At 45.1% G+C, this 26,763-nt stretch overlaps 1 protein-coding gene across 8 annotated transcripts in view; it reads right to left on the reverse strand.

Moving 5' to 3' along the window:
- SFMBT2 (Scm like with four mbt domains 2) overlaps positions 1 to 26,763 on the reverse strand; it is a 209,178-nt gene that overhangs the window by 20,621 nt on the left and 161,794 nt on the right. For all 8 annotated transcript variants that reach the window (XR_012903105.1, XM_075925993.1, XM_075925992.1 and 5 more), the window contains 4 exons: positions 26,646 to 26,688; positions 24,613 to 24,683; positions 22,413 to 22,552; positions 7,304 to 7,413 (listed from right to left, as the gene is read on the reverse strand). Coding sequence is in view for 7 of the 8 variants with exons in the window: in XM_075925993.1 (XP_075782108.1) it covers positions 7,304 to 7,413; positions 22,413 to 22,552; positions 24,613 to 24,683; positions 26,646 to 26,688 (364 nt within the window). In the remaining variant the exon portion in view is untranslated. The remainder of the gene's footprint in view (positions 1 to 7,303; positions 7,414 to 22,412; positions 22,553 to 24,612; positions 24,684 to 26,645; positions 26,689 to 26,763) is intronic.

A 26,763-nucleotide genomic window follows, 5' to 3' on the forward strand; every position in this document is an offset into this window, starting at 1 on the left:
TTTTTCCTTGCAAATTCTCCAAAAATAAATAATTCTGGATACCAATGTTCTCACAAATTACTGCCTCTCGTCTGTAGATAAAATCAGTGAAAATGTGGCAGTGGCCTTACTTGAGCACTATCTAATCTTCCACCAACATTTTAGACTCCTCTTAATCTGGATTCAGTCTGGCCCTTGGCATTCACATTAAAAACACTCCTGAGGTGACAACGTCATGGTTATGGAGAGAGGTTACTCTTCTGTGCCAGCCCAACTTCATCTATTTGCAGCCTCAGATGAGTGAACAATGTTACTGACACACAGATGGGGCCTCAGAGAGGCAGACGGTGTAGCTTGAAACTGGCTCTGAGGCCATGTCTACACTATGAGATTAGATTGAATTTATTAAGGTCGATTGATGTTTTAGCACCCAATTTTGTTAAGAGGAAGGCGCATGTCCCCACTTCGCAAGAGAATTTGACGCTATTTGAAGTAGGTCAAAGTAGCGCATCCCCAAATAGGAGGCTACCGTTGACTTCGAGAGTGATACATTTGTAGCGCCCCCTTTCCACCTGGTTACCTTCTTTAAAGCCAATCTCCTTACAGGTTTTGATGGATAGGTCTGGGTTCTTCTGGATCCCGCCACCCACTCAACTTTATTTTTTCTGATGGATTTATTTGGCGGTGCCTCCACCCCCCTCACTCCTTCCTGGCAGGGTCACCAGGGCAGCTTGGGAGGAAAATTCTAGCCCAGGGTAATCCCCACATATTTGCCAGATAGTTGGAGACTCCCAGAAAATAGCACAAACACATAGGCTGTGTCTACGCTGGCATGAATTTCCGGAAATGCTTAAAACGGAATACTATTCCGTTTTCAGTTTTTCCGGAAAAGGAGCGTCTACATTGGCAGGCTGCTTTTCCGGAAAAGCCCTTTTTCCGGAAAAGCGTCTGTGGCCAATGTAGATGCGCTTTTCCGGAAAAGAGCCCCGATCGCCATTTTTGCGATCGGGGCTTTTTTCCGGAAAAGACTACTGGGCTGTCTACACTGGCCCTTTTCCGGAACAGTGTTCTGGAATAAGGACTTATGCCCGAGCGGGAGCAGAATAGTTTTTCCAGAATAGCGGCTGATTTTGTACAGTAGAGCGTCGTTGCTTTTCCGGAAATTCAAGGGCCAGTGTAGACAGCTCGCAGCTTATTCCGGAAAAGCGGCTCCCCTTGGAGTCACGGCCACCACTTCCTGCGGTTCCCCTTGGCTGCAAAGGACGAATCGGAGCCAATGAGAGCCGCGAGGCTCTGTGACCGGAGTGCCTGTAGATAAACAAACTTGGGTGGCCAGTTAATGTGTATCTCAAAGTGATTTTGAGGCACACTTTCAGAAACACTGGTCTAGTTCATCCCTGGCAGATGTTTGGTTAACCTGCTGTTAAATATCTCCAGTGATGGAGATTCCACAACCTCCCTAGGCAATTTATTCCAGTGTTTAACCATCCTGACAGTTTGGAAGTTTTTCCTAATGTCCAACCTAAGCCTCCCTAGCTGCAGTTTAAGCCCATTGCTTCTTGTCCTATCATCAGAGGTTAAGAACAATTTTTCTCTCTCCTCACTGTAACAACCTTTTACAGGCACATACACAAGGGGGGTGAGAAGGGTGCAAATGCACCTCTGTGATCCCCCAAGAGGTTGATTCCAGCTGGGGGAAGGCAGGAGCGGCGCATTGCCAGAACCTCCCTCCCCCATGCTGAACTAACCCCTCCTCCCATCCCCTGCTCCCCTCCAGGAGAGAGTTTCCTGCTAGAAGTCAGAATCTCTGAGGGTACGTCTAGACTACAGGCTTTTGTCAACAGACGTTTTGTCGACAGTATCTGTCGACACAACTTCTGTCGACAAAGAGCATCTAGACTACATTCAGTTCTGTCGACAAAGCAAGCTACTTTGTCGACAAAACCCTGTAGTCTAGACACAACCCTACATGCAATAACACCTTCTGTCGACAGAACTCTGTCAACAAAAGGCATTATGCCTCGTAAAATGAGGTTTACCAGCGTCGACAAAACTGCTGAGTTCTGTCAATGTTATGTAGTGTAGACGCAGTGTAGACTCAGCGGTAGTGTAGGCGCAGGTATAGTTTTGTCGACAAAAGTCCACTTTTGTCGACAAAACCCTGTAGTCTAGACACATCCCGAGTGTATGAAACATGCCTGGCGCAGGAGGCTGTGGATATTGTCAGCTGGATCAAGCCCAGAAGGCTCCATCTATATAAATATGGTTGGCTCCAGGCAGTACATTTATTGGCTTTAATGGGATGTATGTGGATGTGAACAAGGTTAGAATATTTTTCCTGTATTCCGTATAGTGCATTGAGCTGTTGTGGCATGAGAAGTTCTGTACAAATAGAAGGTATTAATTTATTTAATTGTGCTGTCTTACACTGTGTGATGATGATCATCAGACACAAAAGCCTGGAGTTTACTTCCAGAAACTCTTTATAGGCCGATACATGAAGGCCAGGTGTGTATATGAAGGGTGCGAAAGCAACCTCCCCTATTGTCTGCTAAATAAGCATGCTCCGGGCCAGCCTGGGGAAAGCAGGAGCATTGCACAACCCAACCCTCCTTCCCCCATGCTCTAGCCAGCCGGGGGGAGGCTAGGGCTGATTTCTATCCCCACATCCTGGAGCAAAGCCTGGATCCATTTTTACATAAAAAGCCCCCTCCCCTCCCCACACACACAAATTCCTGCATACGGGCCTGTTGTAGGTACTTGAAAACTGTTTGTCCCCTCTCAGTCTTCTCTTTTCCAGACTAAACAAGCCCTATTCTTTCAGTCTTCCCTCAGAGCTCATGTTTTCTCAACCTTTAATCATTTTTATTGCTCTTCTCTGGACCTTCTCCAAATTTGTCCACATCTTTCCCGAAATGTGGTGCCCAGAACTGGACACAGTTCTCCACTTGAGGCCTAATTAGTGCAGAAACTACTTCTACTATCATCTACTAAATCTTTCTAGTGCCCAGACAGGATTGTTGCCTCTTGTGAATTTACTAATGGTCGTTCTCCTCTGGATTTAATTCTACCATGTCATGGTGCTTCCACTACATTCCTCGGGTGACAATTCCAGTTGATATGTTTATTATTGTATATTAATCATACCTAGATGCTCCAGTGGAGATTAAGACCCACCCACCATGCTAGTTGCTCTCCATGCACATTGTGAAAAATAGTCCCTGATGTGAAGAGTTGACAATCTACATAGAAGAGACAGATGAAGGATTATTGCTTTTGTTTCACAGATGGGGAACTGACAAAAGGAGAGACTAAGGCTGTGTCTAGACTACATGCCTCTGTTGTCAGAGGCATGTAGATTAGACACATAGGCAAAGTCAAATGAAGCCGATTTAAATGATTGCGGCTTCATTTAAATTTACATGGCTGCCGTGCTGAGCCGACAAACAGCTGATCAGCTGTTTGTCCGCTCAGCGCGCTAGTCTGGACGCTCCCCTGCCGACATCAAAGCCCTTTGTCGGCAGCCCTGTTATTCCTCGTGGGATGAGGTTTACCGGGGCTGCCGACAAAGGGCTTTGATGTCGGCAGGGGAGCGTCCAGACTAGCGCGCTGAGCGGACAAACAGCTGATCAGCTCTTTGTCGGCTCAGCGCGGCAGCTGTGTAAATTTAAATGAAACCATGATCATTTAAATCGCGGCTTCATTTGACTTTTCCAAAACAACAAATCTACATGGCTTCGTCGACGGAGCCATGTAGTTTAGATGTACCCTAAGTGGCTAGACTAAGGTCACCTGAGGAAGTCTATAGCAGAGGCAGAACTGAACTCAGCTTCTCTGCATCTCTGCCAAGCCTCATAAACACAAGATCATTATTCTTCTCTGCTCAGGTAACTCAAAAGTTCTTCCTGATATTCAACTGGCTACTACAAAGCTCCAAGGTACTGAGCTGACTCAGGCTTAGGTTCAATGACCTTTGTAAGAACTTGCAAAAACAACAAGAAGTCCTGTGGCACCATATAAACAGATTTATAGGAGCATAAGCTTTTGAGGGCAAAGACCCACTTCGACATGCATCTGACGAAGTGGGTCTTTGCCCACAAAAGCTTATGCTCCTATATATCTGTTAGTCTATAAAGTGCCACAGGACTTCTCGTTGTTTTTGCTGATTCAGAATAACACAGTTACCCCTCTGATACTTTGTATGAACTTAACAACTTTCACAGTGACACCACAAGCGAGGAGCCAGGGAATCAAAGTGGCTGAAGAGAAGTAGTTGAGAGAGAGGAAAGTCGAGTGCAGCAGGATTCAAGTGCCAGGAGGATCCCAGCTTCATCTCCTGGCCCTGCTCTTCCCACCTGGCAAGAATATAGTCTCGCGGGGACTGGATTTTTGGGATGCTTGCAATGCTGCAGTCCCACACATAGTAACGTTTCAGCCTTACGCTGCTGTCTTTGAACTTCAGTGCATGTGAAAAGAGCCTGTACAGCGCAGAAAAAGTATTTCCCTTTTCTCACTTTCCCCCCGTGACTCCACAGTGGAGCTCTTTGTATTGAGAGACTGGGAGTAAGTGTGGAACATGCACGGCCGATTGTTAACCAAGCTTTCTCGTTGGAACTCAACACAGCCTAGTGGTGTGGCATAAATGAGCCACAGATACCAACTGGGGACAGATTAACAGCCTGCTACAGCTGCGATGGGCTGCTAGAGCTATGCACGGCACATCTTTCCTCTGGGGTTGATTCACCAGCATCCACACTCCTGAGTTCCTAGTTTAAATAAGCCCTAGACCTGACTGCCATGAACCTACCTGTGCGTTTCTCACCCCCAGATCTCAAAGCACGGTCTGATGGCAGATAAGCATGATTAGCCCTATTTTACAGCAGTAGAAACTTCGGGCGCTGGGCAAGTTCCATCTTCCAGGTCTGGGGGCCGAAAGCCAAGCACATCAATCTAGACTGAGGCACTGAAATAAGTGTCCCTGATTATGAGGGTGACTGAGCGCTCCTGGTGACCCCAGCAGGGACTCTGAGCATGGACGGTTCAGGGGATCAGGCCCGACATTTCTAGCTTGTCACGCTGTTGTGGGGGAATACTGATGAGAGGGAGAGGTTGTGATCTCACTGTGTGCATGCCTCCTCTAGGACACTACATTCTCCGTTTCTTTGCAAGGCTCCTGTAACTCATTCTGTGATGGTGGCTGCTGACAGCAGAGTAAACTGAACGCAGGTTGCCTTGCCATTGAGCTAATGTATTCCTGGCGGCCAGCCTTTCAGCTTTCAGGCTGGTGGCAAGGCACATCCTTCCCTCCCCCTCCCTTTCCCCTAAGACAAATAGCAACACCGCCAAGATCTAAGGACTTGTCACTTAAGATCAGAAGGAAGGTGGTGACGGGACGTGTCACGCTAGAGCGGGAATATTCCAGCTGGCTGCAGAGCTGTCATCATTAGCAGCCTGCTAGAAAATGCCACTGTAGCCCAGTGTACTTCAAACGTGGTTGAAAGGCACATATTCTCGCTGTGAGGGGCTCTTTAAGATTCACAAGTGGCCCTGGCTGTCATACCTCACGCAGAGCGTCGCCTTCAGGATTCTGTGGCGTTGGATTTCGTGAGACTGGTTTTGATTCTCTTCAGCCAGATTCCACAGAAACAAGGCCAGGTTTCGAATGGCAGAAGCCCAAGCAAACGCAAAATACAACACCAAAATCCAAGCAGTCTTAGGGCTTGTCTACATGACTGCTTAATTTGATGGAACTTATGTCGTGCAGGAGAGTGAAAAATCTACCCCCCTGAGTGGCGCAAGCTATATTAACTTAACGCGCTCTCCAGATGCTCTTCTACTGACATAGCTCTCTCACCCATGTAGCTTCCAGCTCTTGTTCAGGAGGGGTAATTATGCTGATGGAAGAGCACTCTCCTGTCATACAGTGTCTTCACCAGACCAGCAACAGCAGTGCAACTGTGTCAGGGAAGCTGTTCTGATCTAATGCAGTAGAGTAGACTAGTCCTTAGTTTGCAAGCACTTGGGGTTTTAATCTAACAGTTGTTTTTATGGGATCTGTACCATAACATTCTGTATGGTCTGTATATGATGGGCATACTAGACATCACTGCCATCTAGATGGTGTTTGGTACTGTCATGAGTTCAAGGGACTGGACTTGATAACCTCTCAAGGTCCCTTCCAGTTCTGTTATTCTGTGATTCCATTACAGAAAGCAGGAATAAATGCAAAGATTATAAAGTGAAGAGAGATGATTACATCATCTAGTCTGAGCTCTTGTAAAACACGGGCCTTGGAATTTCACCTAGTTATTATTGAGCCCTGGAACATATGTTTGGATAAAGATCATTTTCCAGAAACATACCTAGTTTAGAGACTTAGAGAAATGGAGAACCCATCATTTCTCTTTGTAGTTTACTCCAATGGCTTATCACACTAGCTGTTAAAAATGTGTCTGATTTCCAATCAGAATTTAGAATTGTAGAAACACAGAACTGGAAGGGACCTTGACAGCTCATCAAGTCAGTCTCCTGCCCTCATGGCAGGACTAGGTATTATCTAGACCAGGGGTGGGCAATAATTTTTTGCCGGGGGGGGGCCACTTCAGAAATTTTTGAAGTGGCCCCGGGGCCATTCCGGAAGGGGAGGGACCAGCATATTTCCCTACCTACAAACCATGATTGGTCTGGAGGTGGGGAGCACGTGAAGTCCCCCCCCCAAGATATCCCCTAGGTGCCCATACACCTGGCAGTGGCAGGAGAGTGTGCACACTTCCCTTTCTGCCCCCAGGCCAATCAGGGCTTGGAGGCGGGGGAGCACGTGAAGCCTCCTACCATCCTGCCAGGAGCACTCGGCGCTTCTAGCACTCCTGGCAGTGCAGAGAAAATGCATTTCCCTTCACCCCCCAGAGCCTAATAGTCCTGGAGGTGGAGAAGTGGCAGAGCCTCCGTGGGTCAGATCATTCTGCTTGACGGACCAGATGTGGCCCGTGAAGGCCCTTTTGCCCACCCCTGACCTAGACCATCCCTGACAAGTGTGTCTAAGAAAGAACTGGTTGAAAAGTATCAAAATTGGAAATTATGACTTTATCAAAATCTGCCCAGCTCCCAACAAAACCAGCCTGAAACAAAATGTTCAAGAAAATGTTGTTTCAATGTTTAAACAGCTACAGAACTAATGAGAATTTTTAAAAAAGATTGGAGGGAGATCTCTAAATGAAAAATGTCATGAAAATGTCTGTTCCCACCACCCCCCACATCCCAACCAGCCCCGCTTATTTAAAATGGAAAGTAAATGAATGAGCAGGTAACACAAGGAAATACTGACTTTGCCTTGAGTGTTTCCTCCTGAAAATTCCACTGTGGGTCTTCTACTAGCTGCAGTTCTCGGAGAACGCTCCCTGGCTTGTAAGCTGCGTTGATTACCATGCTAAGAACCTAATGAAAGACAAAAGTAAACACAGAAAGCTTTACTGGCATAACCCCAGAGTCACTATCATGAAATGTGCACTGGAATAGCATCTGGAGGCACCTTTTGACTCAGGGGCCCCATTGTGCTAGGCACTGTAATGACAGAGGCCCATAGAGATTACCGTCTAAGTCAGTGGGGGGTGTCTAAGATAGCAACTGGGCCGTATAAGTGGTCCTCCATCATTTCAGTAGGTCGCAAAATTGTTACAACCAAGACAGTCTCCCCAGATAGGGTAGTTTTGCTAACTGCACTTGCGTGCCTAGAATTTGTGGGGTGTGTGGACTAAACTGTATCAGCATTTTGATTGGATGCAGAGGGAGCGCACGGCTCTCTCACTCTGTGTTGTGTGCAATCAGCACGCACCTCAATTCACGTGCCCTGGCTTTAATACTAGTAGGAATAATGGTAGGTAATACTGGTAGGAAAAAACCATCCCCTATGCATACGAAAACCAGCAGAATCTGGCAACCCTGTGCATGTGTGGGCAACAATAAACAAAATGTCTTGTGGGCCATGCACAGAACTCCAGCGAGCCACATTCAGCTCTCTGGCTACAGGCTGCCCATCTCTGAACTAAGTAGTGCTTTAAATATAAAGCAGTTATTGCCAATGCCTGGGATGTCACTAATTTACCCTCATTTCACAGCCGCAATGCTCTTATCAAGCCTAAAGAGATCTCCCCTGACAGTAAAAACCTTTCCGATAAGTCTCCTTTTGTGTCCTGATTTGAGATGATCTATTACCTCAAAGGTACTCAAGACAAGACTTCCTGTTCCCTTCTCCACTGAAGGAGATATGGGCCCAATTAACCATGATGAAAGAGTATACTGGGACTAGATCCTGCAAAGTGCTGAGAACTCTGCCAGAGCTAGAAAAGCCCTTGAGCACATGTCATTTTAAGCATCCAAGTCCATGGGACAACGCATGTGCTTCATGTGAAGAACATACTTAAGGCCCAAGCTCTCACCACCTTGTTTCCTGGAGCCCTTACTGCTGTACAGAGGTGCCAACAGACTTCCCAGGCCCCCACGCAAGGTGGGGGGATGGGCAGCTCTGCACTCCAAGGGGTAGGGCCTTGGGTGGAAGGGGTGGGGCCAGGGCAACCACCTCTCAGCACCTCCCGAAGTGCACCACGCCAGCCCACCGTCAGCCCTGAGTGTGGTGCTAGCTCTCCAGCCCTTAGTGCTGCATGGAGGTGATTGAAAAGAGACCGGGGCTTCAGCCGCTACTGCTGCCAGCGTTGACCGGGAGCCCTGGGCCCTAGGAATTATCGGGCCCTGAGGCAACTGTCCCCTTTGCCCCCCAGTGCTGTACCACTCACCTGTCTGTCACACAATGAAGAGCATTTTAAGTAAAGTGTTGGCATGAGGTGTGCCCAAGGCCCAACTAGGGATGTAAAATCCCATTTAATCGGTTAACCAGTTAAACATTATACTAAACCAGTTAACCGCTTAAATGGGGGTGGGGGTAGCAGGCCCTCCCCTACCCCACGGGTGTGGGCTGCTCCGGCCAGGCGTTAGTGCCCCTCCACCCTCAGCGTGGTGGGCTTCTCTACTCATGTTGGTTAACTGTAGCTGGTAAGCATCACTCAGTAAAGGTGATGCTTACGGCTTAACATCCCTAGACCCAACATGTGTTTGTTTTGTATGACAAAAATGAATGTGCCAATCTACTTATTCCAGCACTTTCTGTGGTTAAAAAGGGACTTGCCCCATTGTTTTGGAGTGCATAAGTCCTACTGAACAGCTAGTAGCTGAAGCAGTTGTCTATGGATTTAAAATAAAACAATAGTTTTAACTAACCACTTTAGCCAACTATAACAGACGATATGCATGTTAACATTCTACCGCAATTACATGTAGAATTCTCGAAAGTGTGTGAACACCCTACACAAACACCTACTCTTGATCCTTCAGAGATTTGCAAATGACTGTAAGCATATCTCCCTCCCGCACACACACACCACACCTCCAGATGTTATTGCAAAATAGATTATATCATAGTAGCATGCAGTAGAGATTATCTCCTGCATCATTTCCTGTCATCGGGGTTTGTGGACATTTTTGGAAACCAAGTTGGACAATTTTCACTCATGAATTTCATGTCATGCTGCAGATGACAGCGTAAAGCAGGCACAATTTGAAAGTAAGCTGGCTGGTTTACTTACTAGTGGAAACAAGACTAGTAAGTTATTAGACTTTTATAGATTTCACAAGACTGCTCATTAACAGAAATCAACTTGGAGATACTCTAAATAACTCCTTGCACCATGCTTTTCACTTACAGATCTCAAAGCACTTGACAAAGGAAGAGAGGAATCACTCTGTGTTTTACAGATGGGAAACTGAGGCACACATTTGCTCACAGTCACTCAGCCAGCTAGTGGCAGAGCAAAGACTAGCACGCCCATCTCCTGAATCCAAATCTAATCTCTTACCCGCAGGCCCAAACTGCTCCCCTACCTAAAAAAAGGACAATTCCGTATGTTCTCAGCCAACGAACTCCCGGCACTGTTCCCTCCCATCACCCACTGCAGAACTGAGATAGGCATTGAATTGTGCACCTCACAGCTATAGGAGCTGGATGGGCTTGTAATTCCTCCCACCTTTGTTGGCCTGCATCGCTGTGTCTACTATATTAGGGTATGTCTACACTACCACCCTAGTTCGAACTAGGGTGGTAGTGTAGACATATCCTTAGTCTCCTCCAGGAAAGCTCCCTCATCTTCAGTGTGAACACTGGTGGCTTGTCCACACGGATACTCCCATCATTGAGACCTCTGGCACAACTTCACTGATGGTTCTGAGCAATGGCAGACTTTCCTGAAAGACGATAGGCAAGGCTATTGGCAGAGAAAAGCCAATTGGGACAACTGCAGCAGGATGACCCAATGATGCTCCCTGACCCTTGGCATCTAGGCTCCAATTCAGCAAAGCACTTAAGCTCTTACTGAATTGTTGAACTGGGACCCTGCTCAGGCTGTGTCTAAGACACCCGTATCCCCTTCTCATTAACAGGCCTATTCAATCCTCCACAGGCTGGGAATAAACAATTGCCTGCTAGAGCTTGGTCCGTCTGGGTCTGCCCTCCTTTCTTTCCTAATGCAGAGGGCGACTGAATTGCAGAACTGTGTCCCCAGGGAAGTGGTGGCAGGCAAATGGTTTGACATATTGAAAACTAAGCCGGACGAATGTAACAGGGAAGCGAAACAACCATGTGCTGCCCTTTTCTGAAGTCCATTGTCTTCGCCTCTGCATGCACTTCACTCTCATTTGCTTCGTGAGGAGCTGTCTGCTCCTCAGATTTCATCTCTTGTCTGATTGTGCCCCCAGGAGCTCTCTTGACATTGCTGGTTTACATTTGGACCCAGAGCCTGCTTCTCTTGGCATAGCTAGACACTACTCCATCCATGAATTCCACATAGCAAAGAATTCAACGTAGATCAAGAACAGCTCGGTCATACAGGTCCCAGGCCTGCTTCCATTCTCCTCCATGGTTCACAAGGCCCATGGAGCAGGTGAATAACATATCTCTGTTGTTCAGCAGTTGTGAGGGGAGGTACAGCTCATTATTTAAATGGCTAATTTAATCCATATTGTGGCAAATCTCTGGCCATGTCCCAAGGGTCCTGTGCTTCCTGGTGGTTAGTGTTTGCCTCAGAGGCTTGCAGTGACCCTCCACACAGTCTCTGCCCCTTTACTGGAGACAAGGGTCACAGCCTTCTGGGCCATTCTCACCATATGGAGTGAAACCCCTTTGTAAGCCTGGTCCCCCTTCTCAGGGGCAGATTCTATAGTGGCATGGGAAGCGTTGGGGGAGGAGGGAGGAACAGGCCCGCCCATTACTCTGGGTTCCAGGCCAGGGACTCTAAGGTAGTGGCAACTGGTAGCATTTCCTCCACTCCTGGTTTTTCAGCCTTTCCCTGGGCCATTTCCCCAAATGATCCCTCCTAGTACCTTCCCCCTTTTATCTGAGCAATCTTTCCTGCTCCTCCACTGCCCGCTTCCACACTCCCAGCCCCTAGCGCTCTCAGTGCACCTCTTCCCACTCAGCTCTTGGCCTTCTCCCCTGCCCTTCCAACGAAGAAGCCTTTTAAACTGGCCCCAGCAGGCCTTAACTGGCTTCTCCTGCCTGCTGCTTCAGGCAAGCACTTAATTGGCCCAAGATGCCTGCCTGCCTTGACTACATGGCAGCACTGCCTGGCCAGTTCACTCAGGAAATACAAAACTATACTAAGAAAACCGGTTTCCTGTATATTTGCCCTCCACCAAGCTACTGTAGCCAGCTGCCCTGCGTCTGCCACAATATATAATAAAGCTCAGCACCTAAACTTCAACTGAACATCACAATACCCAGCTGCATTATCTCCATTTTGCAAATGGAAACAGAGACTTTATGGGCCACATCTTCAAAAGTACCCAGCTCCCAATGCGTCGACCTCATGAAAATTTGTCCATTCTTTTCGGTGTCTAAACAGAAACAGCTATTTTGAAAATTTGCTCCTAAGCAACTTGCCCAGATTGCACAACCTTGTCAGTGGCAAAGATGGAAATAGAAATCAGGTATTTGATCACCAGACACAACACGTCCAGTTGTTATCCACTGTAGTGTGGTAACACAGTTACATAGAGAGCTCTGACAATTATGTTATGGTATAATGTTTTTTGGTCCAAAAGCGCATTGTACTGATTATTGTTTTGTCTCTGATGTGTATGTGGCTCTGTAAACCTGTTAAAAGCTTCGTACGTAAATCAAAAGAGAAAGAAAGAAAGAAAGAAAGAAAGAAAGAAAGAAAGAAAGAAAGAAAGAAAGAAAGAAAGAAAGAAAGAAAGAAAGAAAGAAAGAAAGAAAGAAAGAAAGAAAGAAAGAAAGAAAGAAAGAAAATCAGGCATCTGTTGTGGTTTGACTGATTGGCTTAGACACCAATGCTTTTGCCACTTATTAAAGAGATATTTGTTGTAAGTGCAGTCAGGGGAGGATTAGATTATGTGCACAACTTCTCTCTCCAGACAGAACAAGGTTGCACTGCTCAGTACCGTCTAGGTTTTTACCCTGGGCACCCAATCAATTCCAGTTCTGTACAGGCACTAACAATACCAGCGTTTTTCTCTGAATTGGCTTGTCTCCAACGTGACTCTTAGTATCTCTTAGTAATCTAAACTCACATTAGAAAATAATGTTTTGACGGAATAATCATTTCCCTTTGGGGGGAAGCTTTCCCTTTGCCTCTATGTTTATTTCCTATAAGTCCCTTGGCTTGGCACTTACCTTGCAGCAGGACTCCATTAGCATGTGAACAGTGTTCCCTTCCAATGACACTATCTCTTAATCTCTCACACAGTCCAACACTATGGAAAATCATAGGACTTAACTTCTTAGGGGAAGGGAACTGGGGTTTAAAAATGGTCTGAATTCTATCTGAGGTGGCAAGTCACTCAAGGTAAAAGAGACAAGACCCTAGGTATTTAGATGTCTAACTCCCATAATTTCAATAGGGTCCAGGCCCAAATCCTGATCTCATTCAATTCACCTTCCACTGGTTTCAGCATAGCTAGAAATGTCCTTATTCTGGACTACTTTCTTGAATCCATGTGTATTTCTCTTTCACTGTGCTTTCCAATGCCAGTCAGGATGGATTCAGATTTTGACCCATGATGTCATAAATAGATATGCTATGAAAATATAAATCACTGGTGTAAACTGGAATAGCTTCGGTGAAGTCAGGTCACACTGATTTACATCAGCTGAGGATCTAGCCTGCACTTGTTCCCATTGAAGTCAATGATAAAAATTAGTTTCACTGGGAACGCCATCAGAACCATAAAGCTTATACAAGGTACAGATCTTACACACATTGTACCAGATAGCTCATAATAATTCCATCAGCCTTATTCAATCATATGTTTAAAATTCAGTGTAAGCTGCTTAATTCCCTAAGCACCAAGACAGAGATATCTGATCTAATTATACAACTTTTTTCATGCTCCTAAATTTTAAATTAAAATATGAGTGCAATAGTTTAACTTTTTTTCTGCTGTTTTTCAAGTACTGGCTTATTCCCCTTTTTTTGTGTCAGATGAGGAGAGTTGCCTGCTATCAAAGTCCAAAACCAACTATACATTAATTCTTTTAACGGTGAGGGTAATTCATCTCTGGGACAGACTATCAATGCACATGGTCCATTATCCATCACTTGGAGAGTGTAAAAGGAAATTGGATGTCTCTTGAAACGAGATGCCGTCGTGCAAACACAAGCTGTTGGATGAGGTATAAGGATCAGAAGACGTAATTTTATGGTCTGTGTTATGCAGAAGGTTGGAGCAATGTCTGAATTTTCCAGATGGGAGGGCCTTCTCTTGGTCACTGCGGAAGTCACATTGTGTCTGCAGTGCCTAGTACAGACTGTAGAGATGTCTAGGCCAGTGTTTCACAATCTTTTTTTATTAAGTACCCCTTTAAAAATTATAAGTACCCCCAGGACCTACAGTTTTCAGACGCACAATTTTTTTCTACCATTGCAACACATTTGTTTAAACAATTTAATCGTAGCCGGGCGGGTGATGAAATTTTTGGGTGTTAAAAGTGCAAAAATAATAAAGCACTGTAAAACTTGAAACAAAAATTCAGTTTTCTCCATATTTCAGTTGTGTTGACGTTCTCCCCCTCCCCCCCCAGACTTCTCTTAAGTACCCCTAAGGCTACTCGTACCACTGGTTGAGAAACAAAATACAGGACTATGTAGCACTAACAAGATGGTTTATTAGATGATGAGCTTTCGTGGGCCAGACCCACTTCCTCAGATCAATTGGTGGAAGAAAATAGTCACAACCATATATACCAAAGGATACAGTTAAAAAAATGAACACATATGAAAAGGACAAATCACATTTCAGAACAGAAGGGGAATGCAGAGGGGGCGGGGGAGGTAAGTGTCTGTGAGCTAATGGTATTAGAGGTGATAATTGGGGAAGCTAGCTTTGTAATGGGTAAGATAATTGGCCCCTTTGTTGAGACCGACACATAGAGTGTCGAATTTTAGCATGAATGATAGTTCAGAGGATTCCCTTTCAAGTGCAGATTTAAAATGCTTTTGAAGCAGGATGCAGGTAGTTAAGTCGTTGAGACAGTGTCCTTTCCGGTTGAAATGGCAAGAAACTGGTTTTTCTTTGTGATCCTGTCTGATATCTGTTTTGTGGGCATTGATCCTTTGGCGAAGTGTCTGAGACGTTTGTCCAATGTACAAAGCATACAGACACTTCCGGCACATGATAGCATAAATTATATTTCTCGATGCGCAGGAATATGTATTCTTGATCTTATAACTCACTTGGTTAGGTCCAATAATGGTATCAGCAGAGTGAATATGTGGACAAAGCTGGCAACGGGGTTTGTTGCAAGGGAAGGTACCAGGGTTGGTATTAGTGTGGTATGTCCTGTGGTGGTTGGTAAGAATCATCTTGAGGTTAGGTGGTTGTCTATAGGAGACTATGGGTCTGTCTCCCAGAGCCTCTTGGAGTTTAGTATCCTGTTCCAGTATAGGCTGTAGTTTATTGATAATGTGTTGGACAGGTTTAAGTTGGGGGATTTAGGTGATGACAAGTGGTGTTCTATTGTTGGTTTTCTTGGGTCTGTCTTGAAGTAGATGGTTTCTAGGTATTCGTCTGGCTCTTTCAATTTGCTTTTTTATTTCTCTGGGTGGGTAGTTGAGATTTATAAATGCTTGGTAGAGATCCTGAAGCTTCTGGTCTCTGTCAGTGGGATTAGAGCAGATGCGGTTGTAGCGAAGGGCTTGGCTATAGATGATGGATCGTATGGTGTGTGCTGGATGGGAGCTGGAAGCATGTAGGTAACTGTATGAGTCAGTGGGTTTTCTGTAGAGGGTGGTGTCTAATTTTCCATTGTTGATTTGTACTGTGGTGTCTAGGAAATGGATCTCTCGCATAGAATGGTCCAGGCTGAGGTTAATGGTGGGGTGAAGGTTGTTGAAATCTCTGTGGAATGTCTCCAGTGTTTCTTGGCCATGCGTCCAGATCATAAAGATATCATTGATGTAGCGTAAATAGAGAAGGGGTAAAAGGGGACGGGAGTTGAGGAAACATTGTTCTAGGTCAGCCATAAAGATATTGGCATACTGTGGGGCCATGCGTGTACCCATGGCTGTGCCGCTGATCTGGAGGTATAAGTTGTTCTCAAACTGGAAATAATTGTGGGTGAGAATAAAGTTACATAGGTCTGCTATCAGGTTGGCAGTGGTTTCCTCTGGGATAGTGTTTCTAATTGCTTGTAATCCGTCTTCATGTGGGATGTTGGTGTATAGTGCTTCTACATCCATGAGGGCAAGGATGGTGTTATTGGGGAGGTTATCGATGTTTTGTAGTTTCCTTACGAAGTCAGTAGTGTCTCGGAGATAGCTGGTGGTGGTGGTTGCGTAGGGTTTGAGAAGAGAGTCTACTTAGCTGGATAGACCAGTAGTGAGTGTGCCAATACCAGAGATGATGGGACGTCCGGGGTGTCCAGGTTTATGGATCTTGGGAAGCAGATAGAACAATCCTGGTCGGGTTCAGAAGGTGTTTCTGTGTGGATTTGTTCCTGAATAGCTGTAGGGAGGCTTTTAAGGAGACAGTTTAGTTTCTTTTGGTATTCCGAGGTGGGATCAGAGGAGAGAGGTTTGTAAAATGTGGTGTTGGTGAGTTGTCTGGTTGCCTCCTGGTTTTAGTCGGTCTTATTCATAATGACCACAGCACTGGTTGAGAAACACTGGTCTAGGCCACTAAGCAGCCCTTGGCCATAAATGCCCCAAATTCTTCCCTGGGGCTACGTCTACACTGGCCCCTTCTTCGGAAGGGGCATGCTAATTTTGAAAGTGGGAATAGGGAAATCCGCGGGGGATTTAAATATCCCCCGCGGGATTTAAATAAACATGTCCGCCGCTTTTTTTGCGGCTTGGGGAAAAGCTGGAAAAAAGCGTCTAGACTGGCCCGATCCTCCGGAATAAAGCCCTATTCCGGAGGATCGGCTCTTATTCCTTTGAAGTAGGAATAAGAGATCCTCCGGAATAGGGCTTTATTCCGGAGGATCGGGCCAGTCTAGACGCTTTTTTCCGGCTTTTCCCCAAGCCGCAAAAAAAGCGGCGGACATGTTTATTTAAATCCCGCGGGGGATATTTAAATCCCCCGCGGATTTCCCTATTCCCACTTTCAAAATTAGCATGCCCCTTCCGAAGAAGGGGTCTGTGTAGACGTAGCCTGGAGGTTTCAGGCAGTTGGTCTGTAAATGTTGACATAGTTGTCCCATGTACAAAGCCATACTTGGACAACAAAGCTTCACAATCTGCATTTGTAGTGAAGAGGAGGTATACATCTTTCTATCCATTAAGTCCTTCCATTCAAAAACCTTGTCCTTGGGAGGGGACTTATATCTGCCCTGCTGAGCTCTTTTGTTCATGGCATTTACAACCAGGGAATTAGGGGCCCATTTGGCATAAAACCCCTCGAATCCCTGCATCAGGACAAAGTAGCATTTATCTAAATGCTTTGCAGTAGGCAGCACTGAAGCCGGCCCGCTCTGAAGAACCTCTGTGAGCTCCGGGAGCACATCGTTAATGGGAAACGCCACTCTTCCAGGAGCAGATAGCTCCAGGATGTCCAGCAGTTTACAGGTAAAAAAGGGATAGAGAGTAAGACAGAAAATATCTTATTTCCTTTATATAAAATCATGGTATGCACATATCTTGAATACTGCAGTCAGATGTGGTCACTTCATCTCTCAAAAAAGATATATTGGCACTGGAAAAGGTTCCGAAAAGGGCAACAAAAATAATTAGGGGTTTGGAATGGGTCCCATATGAAGAAAAACTAAAAAGACTTGGACTTTTCAGCTTAGAAAAGAGGAGACTAAGGGAGATATGATAGAGGTTGATAAAATCATAACTGGTATGGAAAAAGTGAATAAGGAAAAGTTATTTACTTATTCCCACAATATAAGAACTAGGGTCACCAAATGAAATTAATAGGCAGCAGATTTAAAACAAACAAAAGGAAGCTTTTCTTCACTCAGTGCAGTCAACCTGTGAAACTGCTTGACAGAGGATGTGGTGAAGGCTAGGACTTTAACAGGGTTCAAAAAAGAGCTAGATACATTCATGGAGGTTAGGCCATCAACAGCTATTAGCCAGAAAGGTGTCCCTAGCCTCTGTTTTTCTGGAAATGTGTGACAGCGGTGGGATCACATGAGGATTACCTGTTGTGTTCCCTTTTTCTGGGGCATTTGGTATTGGTCACTGTCAGCATATAGGATACTGGGTTAGATGGACCTTTGGTCTGTCCCAGTATGGCCGTTCTTATGTTCTTATGGGTACTCTGCTGCAGGAACTCCATCTGCCTGTCCAGGAAAACAACTTTGTGCTGCAAGAGGTTCTGGAAGAACATGAATTCCTTGGGCACTGAGGGGAGGAAGAGCCAGGCCATCATTGAATCATCTCAGGATGATGAAGAAGCAGTGAAATGCCCCCTAGATGCATCCTGCTCTTGAAGTGACAGACCTGGAGAGGATAAGTCCCAAGGCTCTGCAAGGGGAAACACAACTGGTGCCTGTACTTGCGGAGGGTCAACCACCCCAGTTACCAACTTGCTTGACAAACTTGTCTTCAAGAGCACTCAGGAGTGCAACCTCCACGATCAAGGAGCATCCATCAGATACTACAGGAGCCACTAAGTGTCAGGGTAAAGCACTGGTGGCCAGAAACGCAGACCTCACGGGCACAGCCAGAGCCACTGAGCTATATATTAACCAATATTAGTAGCACCCTAAAAAATACTAACTAAGGTAAAATTCCCCAATATTAAGGATAAACAACTCCTTAAATTATACTGTCCATGATCCATTTCTCAATTTGGCAAGAAAAGGAATCATTTTGTCAAATCACATAAGAAAGTTCCCTTCTGCACTACTAGAAACTTGGGGGCAGTGTCAGCACATCAAAATCAAGGCTCGTATTATTTTAAAAGGTCATGAAACAGTATCAGCTTCTCGTACGCAGACATACAGTGTGTTTACTCAGATGAGACCTGGCACTGTAGTATTTAACATGCTAACAACCAAAAGGCATCCCCTACAGGAACACCTGGACCCACCACAATTAGTGGCATATCAAAACAGCACACACTCATTGAGGGCTCCGCACATGATTTGTTCTGTTAAGGTAGTGGGTCTCATCCAGGGGTACAGCAGTGCCCCTCAGGGTATGCAGAGGTCTTCCAGGATCATCTAGATATTTACATACTTTGATATATTCCATACATAAAAAGCACTAGAAGTCAGTACAAACTAAATATCATACAGAAAATGACTTGTTTACACTACTCTACAGACTATACACTGAAGCGTAAGTACGATATTGATATTCCACTTGATTTATTTTATAATTATATGGTAAACATGAGAAAGGAAGCAATCTTTCAGTACGAGTGTGCTATAACAGTTTTGTGTATTTAGGTCTGATTTTGAAAGCAAGTTGTTTTTCAGGCTATGTCCACACTACGGAGTTTATCTGGGATACCTCCATTATCCCGGAAAAACTCCGCCACATCCAGGGAACGTGTTTGCTCTTCCAAATTTTTTTTCAGAAGAGCAGATGCGCTCTTTCAGAAGCTCTGTATTCCTCATTTTATGAGGAATAAGGGCTCGTTTGAAAGAGGAGGTTTTTCCAACATTTGGTCCTGTACAGACGGGCCAAATGTCGGAAAAGCCTCTTCTGAAAGAACAATTGGAAAAAGGTTCACAAATAGCAGTTCACAATTTGCATACCTTTTTCCAATAAAACCCTGCGGTGTAGACATAGCCACAGTGAGGTGAATCTTGGTGGTATGCAAGGCAAATCAGACTCCTGAAAGGGGTACAGTAGTCTGGAAAGGCTGAGAACCATTTGTTAAGGGACAGCAAGTGTAGGTGTGACATCTTTGCCATTGGCTCTCCCGTTTGTAATCCTCCTGGTACAGAGCAGTTGAACAATACTGGGAAATTAGTTGCTACAGTCTGAAGTCAGAGAAGTGGAGAGGGTAACCTATACACCACTATTTCAAATCGTGTCGTATCCTAAAGAAACACATTTTGGTTGGACAAAAGATTATAATCCCCAGCCCAGTTTTTAATGTGTCTACATAGTTGACTGTGACTGTCAGGATGAAATAGAGCCAATACTATCCATTTACCCCACTAACCTTGACTATGAAGATTTTTAACAGAACAATACGTTATGCAAATTAGCCTCAGCATAGGAAAAGCAAAGCAATCTCAATCAGTTATTTCATGACGGGGATCTCAATATTCTGCTGTCGCATACTTAAATAGAAGTAACCTTCAAGGGTTTGATTGTGTTACAATTATCATCGTCATTATGTTAATTTTATTTTGCCACTTACAAAAATAGAGCAAAAATATTTAAACAAACACGTGACTTGCCAATTCTCTTGTAACTCTGAGAAAACAAGTTAGTGCTACTGAATATCTCACTCATAATTTTTTGTTTAAATAAGTGTCACTGTAATTAAATTTACAATGACGGGGCTGGGCTGGCTTAACCAGAGTATTGTAAATTCTTTAGCTAGTTCATGAACCAGACTCCCATAATCCTCTTTGATAATACTAAGAAAGGAAAATGTAAGGTGGCTGGACTTCTTAAAAAAGATATAGTGACCTTTGGCTGGTCTTTTGAGCAAGCAATGTCTTCAACTGCAACCGACTGGAATACATATAAGCATAATAAATAATAAAATAGCGAGTAAGCAAGCAGGAGCCTATTATGTACCAGACAAGCGTATTTTTATCTATGATATGGAAAGGGGAAATAATGGAATTGTAAACAACCTTACTATAAGTATTAGCAAGGGATAAGCAATGATCAGAACCAAACCAAGACTGGGATAAGTTTGTCGTCAGTTCTATGGATTGTGATAACTATGACTGATACCTAATTCTGTCAGGCATTGTTTTGATATCTAATCTTTTATTAAATTAAATCGCTCTGATTTCTCTGAGGTCTTTCATAATTCCTTAATACATTCAAATGATATTATCAGCTATTGATCAATGATTGATGATTGGAAACGCCGATCTTCAATATATTATACAATGAATTTCCCGAGGCCAGCTCTGTAGCTGGAATAAATCCACGTGAGCACCATTGACTTCACCAGAACTACTGTGATTCACATCAGCTGAGGAGCTGGCCACATCTCCTGTTTCACTCAACGTGTTTTGGGTTATATGACTCTGACAAGCAACAGTTTTCTTGGATACCAATCGGGTTCCTGTATGGGAATGAACTAGAGCAAGAAGGCAGCAAATGTAGTTCTCTGCTACATAGATTTGGGCTCTGAGGACCACACCATGTCAACTGGTATCTCCACACCTGCACATTTCTCTGCCAAATCCACAAAAGACCATTTCTTTAAGGGAATAAATCTCTTTGGACAGCTGTGAATGGATGTTTCACACCCCCAGTGCTTAGACAGAAATGGATCTTTCCCTTAAGACTCTCGGGGACTGGCTTTCCATTGGTTTGCAAATTCTGAAGACTTTCACATCTGCTAGTGTAACACACATCTCTTCTAATTCAGTGCTTCCACTCTGCATTATGTCAACAACTACATAAAGTGCAAATCTATGGAAAAAATCAGGCCTTGTATGAGTATATTAGAGGATTGATCAGGATAGTCTCCTTTTATGAGGCTAAATCCTCCACTGGTGTAATCACTACTATAGCTCTCCTGACGTCAATGCAGCTGTGCCAAAAGGATCCGGCCTCTTTCAAACTATCCATTATGCTTTGAAAAACAAAATGATGGAGGAGGAAGAGGCATTAGCATAAGTACAGGCTTGGTGCAATTCATGTTTCTCTTTCACTTGTGAAACTGAAGTGGATGCTCTTTTCCTTTTGCCCAGGGAGAACCATAAGAAAGCCAGATCCACCATTAGCAAAATGTTTGGGCCTCGCTTTCAGATTTGGCACTGTCACTCTTTGCTGTGCAAACCTCTTATCCTGCTTTTATGTTAGGACTGTTCCTATATTTCAAATCAAACTATCGCACCTGGAAAAGCAGCTTGATCGTGGTGCTTTCTGTAGCGCTGCCTCCCATACTGCGAGACAATGTGGTAGCACTTCAAGCAGCTAGAGAGATATTTTTAAAGGGGTAAGTGAATCCCTAGAACAAGGGTGGAGAACCTAAGGCCCAGGGGTCAGATGCAGCCCCTGGCTTGTCTGGATCCAGCCCCTGAGATTCAGGGCTTCCTCTCAGAATTGGGGAACCCCTCACTGGCGCTCCAGCCCCCTGTGGGGCTAGCGCACACAAAATCTACTAGCCTGGATCCCCTTAGGCTCTGGAGCGCGAGGGGAATGTGGGGAGTGTCTTTCTCCTTCTGGGTCAAGGGCCACGCCAGTGAGGGATTGGGTTTCTTTTTTTAAGCGTCTCATTTGATTTTTCTGTGAGCCAACAACCCTTGGCCCAAAAAAGGTTCCCCACTCCTGCCCTAGAACATACTGAGGCTAACATTTTCAACCATGGTCTGTGGTTTTGGATGTCTCTAACTGTAGTGCCCAACTTGAGACAACTTGGAACTGATTTTCCTGACAGTGCAAGACCACTGCTTATCCTCCAGTATTGTCTTGTTGTTTCCTTGTGCTCCCCTGTCTGTCTAATCTACCTGTTATCTCTTGTTCTGTGCTTGTATTGCGAGCTCTTTGGAAGAGGGATCTTTTCCATTCTGCATTTGTACAGTGCTTAGTCCAATGGGCCTTGCTTCATGCTGCTCTTGGTTCGGTGACATGGACATAGTTACTTGAGTCTGCCCCAAATCTGAATGCAAGTGAGGTACCTGCTGTGAAATTCTGGTGCTTATCCCCCTCAACCCCGGTTTTCATGTCGTTACATGGACTCTCAGTCCCACAGTGCAGGCAGATGAACCGTACCTCTTTAAGAACGAGCACGCACTTGCCAGGCCCAACCGACTGAGGTAGCTCTGCTATTCTCCCTTTGTTTAAATATGGACCTGAGAAACAGCGGTGATTGATGAAGAGCTGGGGGCAGCAGTATCGCCCGTTGACGGTACCTGCAAGAAGAAAGCAACATTGTAATTGTTTTTCTGCAGCAAACCCAAAGTCTCTCTTCTTCCTCCTAGATCCTTGCAAAACTACCAGAATTCCTCCCTGAGAAGGGAGGAATAGAAGCCCCTTGCAGTCGGATTGTGCCCCTGGTGAGCACAGTTCAGTATCTAGAAAGGTCGCATTCATGACACCGTCAGTAGTACTTATATGGCCCACAAAACCAGAATATCTGAGTGTCACATAACTGCTAGCCCTGCTCGTTGATAGGCAGTACTATTCCCATTTTACAGCTGGAAAACTGAGACCTAGAGAGGTCAAGTGAGCTGGCTGAGCAAGTAACTGAACTCCAGTCCTGAGAATCCTAAACTAGCATTAAACACTGGGGAAGCCTTCCTCTGTCTCAAGAAAGCCTGTACATACCCAACTGCAAATCAGCATATGTGCTTAGGTCTCCATCCCCACTTCTATGAGCTGTACAAACAAACAGTTAATTTTCTGACAGAGGTTTCTGCACCTGGGTGGTACTGGCCTAAAACAATATGGGTGAACTGCAGGCCTGAACAAAAACAGCGTGCTAGAGAGTTTAAGTGCCCCATAGCTTTGCCTAGGAAGGGTAGCCACTCAGCTCTGGGAGGGATGGAGCAGCCCTCGTCCTGTTAATTTGAGTCATAGCGCCTCTCTTCAGTAAATCAAATCCCAGATTTCCATAGAGCTTTCCTGATCCTTTTACCATTCGTGGTATTTTCCCCTAGACCTCTGTTGAAGAACAGGGCCTACTGATTTCAAGCTCTAATTGAGTCTCTCACACCACCTTCCTTTGTTTGCGTGTACACAGCAGAGCTATTTCGGGATAGTACCCTGAAATAGCAATTCCGTGTCTTTAAAGCAGCCTGTTATTTCAAAATAGATTTTGAAATCACAGGTGCGCTATTCCGGCATCTCTGTAACCCTCATTCCATGAGGGTTAAGGGACATTTTGGAATAGTGCTTTATTTTGAAATTATCTCAAAATAAGCTATGCAATTTGTGTAGTGCAAATTGTGTAGCTTATTTCGAGGTAAGAGTGTAGTGTAGCTGCACCTCTGCGAGCTATAAAACTTGCCTCAGTTCCCCCACCTGTAAAAAGGTGAATAATAATATTTTGCTTCCTTCTGCACCATTGACATAGGATGGTGTGAAGGTTACTTAGTCCATGATTCAGTTCCTCAGGAATCAGTCACATAAAGAGAAACTGATGAACTCCCTGTGATCTGTACTTGAAAGAAACTAAGACAAAAGCGAATTTAAAAACATGGCTTTCAAACAAAGGGATTATCTCCGTTATTTCATTCCTGTGTAATGAACTGTCTAAATATTCTGCACTAAAATAACCTACCTTCCATAAAGGAGTTGTGATAATGGTTGATGTACTGTACAGATAGGCATGGAGAGAGACAGAGGCAAATTTAACTAAACGGATGCCAATAGAAAACAGCATTATCTATTTAAACCAGGGCTTTATTTGGCCTGATGCCATGACGCTGTCTGGAATGGAGCTCTTCAGGGATCAGATTCTGAAAACCCAGGTAACTTGAGACAGAGAGTGAAGGAGACAGACAGACACATACATGTGCTCACACGTCCTTGGCTGGTGTAAATCAGTAAAAGTTATTGACTTCAGTGGAGCTATGTTGACTTAATACCAGCTGAATATTCTAGGAGTATTCTGTAGGGCTATGTCTACACTGGCCCCAAATTCCGGAAAAGGGATGCAAAGCAAGTAAGTCAGAATAGGGAAATCCGCGGGGGATTTAAATATCCCTCGCGGATTTAAATAAACATGTCCGCCGCTTTTTTTCCGGCTTGGGGAAAAGCCGGAAAAAAGCGTCTAGACTGGCGCGATCCTCCGGAATAAAGCCCTTTTCCGGAGGATCTCTTATTCCTACTTTCAGGAATTTGGGGCCAGTGTAGACGTAGCCTAGGTGTCTATATAACACGCACTTCTCACCTTTGGCTTTTCCATATTTCTTTTGACAGATGAAGTCTGAAATGATAAGGGGCCTTTCCGGTCGCTGAACAGACTCACCTGTTGTGTCTGGCTGAGGAACTGGGCAAAGGTCATGAGGTATTTTCTCAACAGGCACTGTGGGTGGCAACCTGTTTAACGACAATATGATGCACTTAATCCCAGGTGTTTGGGTGACGGATCACAACCTGAGCAACTCAGGATTTTGCTCGAGACTCACAAAAGTATTATCATCAATTAGTACCGAATGGCATATTGGGCTGCATTAGTAGGAACACTGCCAGCAGATCAAGGGAAGTGGTTACTCCCCTCTGTTTAGCATTGGGGAGGCCACATCTGGAGTATTGCATCCAGTTTTGGACCCCTCACTATAGAAAGGATATGAACAAACGGCAGACAGTCCAGCAAAGGGCAATGAAAATTATTAGGGAGCTGGAACACATGATTTATGAGGAGAGGATGGGGGAACTGGGCTTATGTAGTCTGCAGAAGAGAAGGGGAGGAGGACTGATAGCAGCCTTCAACTCTTTGACGGCAGATACCAAAGGGGATGGTGCCAGGCTGTTCTCAGTGGTGGCAGACGACAGAACAAGAAGCAATGGGCTCAGGTTGCAGTGGGAGAGGTCTAGGTTACATAGTCAGAAAAAAACTATTTCTTTAGGAGGGTGGGGAAGCACTGGAATGGGTTGCCTAGGGAGATGGTGGAATCTCCATTCTTAGAGGTTTTTAAGGCCAGGTTTGACAAAGCCCTGGCTGGGATGATTTAGCAAAAGGTTGGACTAGATGACCCCCTGAGGTCTCTTCCATCTCTAATCTTCCACGATTATACTGTGATATCTTCACAAACATTATAACAATGCCACTTTGGCCCATATCCTCCAAAGGATTTAGATTTAGATGCCTAGTTCCTATTGAAATCAATGGGTGTTTGATTTCTAAATACCTTTGAGGATGTAGGTCTTTAAACACAACATTATTTCAACTAGAATTCTGTTATTGCTTATGGCCAGGGATCCATGTATTTTGGGGGTTTCACTGAAATTCACCCCTGGCTGAAAAACTGTGCACCAGAATCTGAACTTCATTTTTTAAAAATAAGTGTTTAGCTTAAGGACACAAAGATCATCTTTGAAACATGCATCAAGTGTAACTGATGCAGCATTGCCTGCCCGAGTCTGCAGGAAGCCAGAAATAGCTTGTAAATGTATGAACTACCCCACTGATTCCAGTCAGAGCTCAGGGGGGCAGCTTGATACTGTGGATTCTGGATTTTTTTTCCAACTTGTTCTGGAATTCAGCCTTTCTGCCACAGAATTCACTGACTCGTATTAGAGGGAAGTGCCAGTCAGTGAAAAATTCTGATTAACTAGGAGGGAGGGAATTTGGGTGTGGGGAGGAGCTCAGGGCAGAGGGTTGGGGTGCAGGAAGGGTTTCAGGGTCCTGGATTCATGTGGTGTTCACCTCGGGCAGCTCCCCACAAGCAGTGACTTATCCCTGCTTCTCTCAGAGGGGCAGCTAGGAGGCTCTGTGCACTTTCTCTAACCCTGCGACTCCTGTTGGTTGGGACAGGTGGCCAATAGGAGCAGGGGAGCCAGTGAGCTGGGAAAAATAGGGGTAGCACATGGGCCTGCCCAGCCACGCCTCTGCCAGGAGGCGTGTGGTCGCTGCTTGTGAGGAGATGCCCGAGGAGACCACCTCATGAAGCAAGCACCCCAAAACTGCCCATGTGCTCCCACCTCCTTCCTCAAGCTCCTCCCTCCGCACCCTTTCCAGCATCCCAAACATTCAGGTCCACACCCCCTCATGCACTCCGAACCCCATGTGGCCATTCCTCCACCTAGGAGCAGCAGGGACATGTTGCCGCTTCTGGGGAGTCATGCTGAGCCTGGCAAGGAGCCTGCTGTCCCCATGTCAACTGGGCTATAAACACGACTTTCTATGAAGACTAGAAATGCCGGTTTATAGAGCTTTCTGGTTGGCACAGGGCCAAATAACACAGCTTTTATTGCAATATGAAGTAGCTGCTGTCCCCCATTCCACACAGAGAACCACATTCATCTACACGTTGAAACGGCTTTTAAACAGAAACCTACTGCTGTTCTGGCTGCACAACTGCAATCTTCCTCTTCTTTCGTACTGCAAAATGAAAGAGGGAGAGGAAAATGTACCGTCTGCTGTATAAATGCCTGGGATTTAAAATAACATTTAACA

This window comes from Pelodiscus sinensis, chromosome 1 (assembly GCF_049634645.1).
Source record: "Pelodiscus sinensis isolate JC-2024 chromosome 1, ASM4963464v1, whole genome shotgun sequence".
Taxonomy (NCBI): Eukaryota; Metazoa; Chordata; order Testudines; family Trionychidae; genus Pelodiscus; species Pelodiscus sinensis.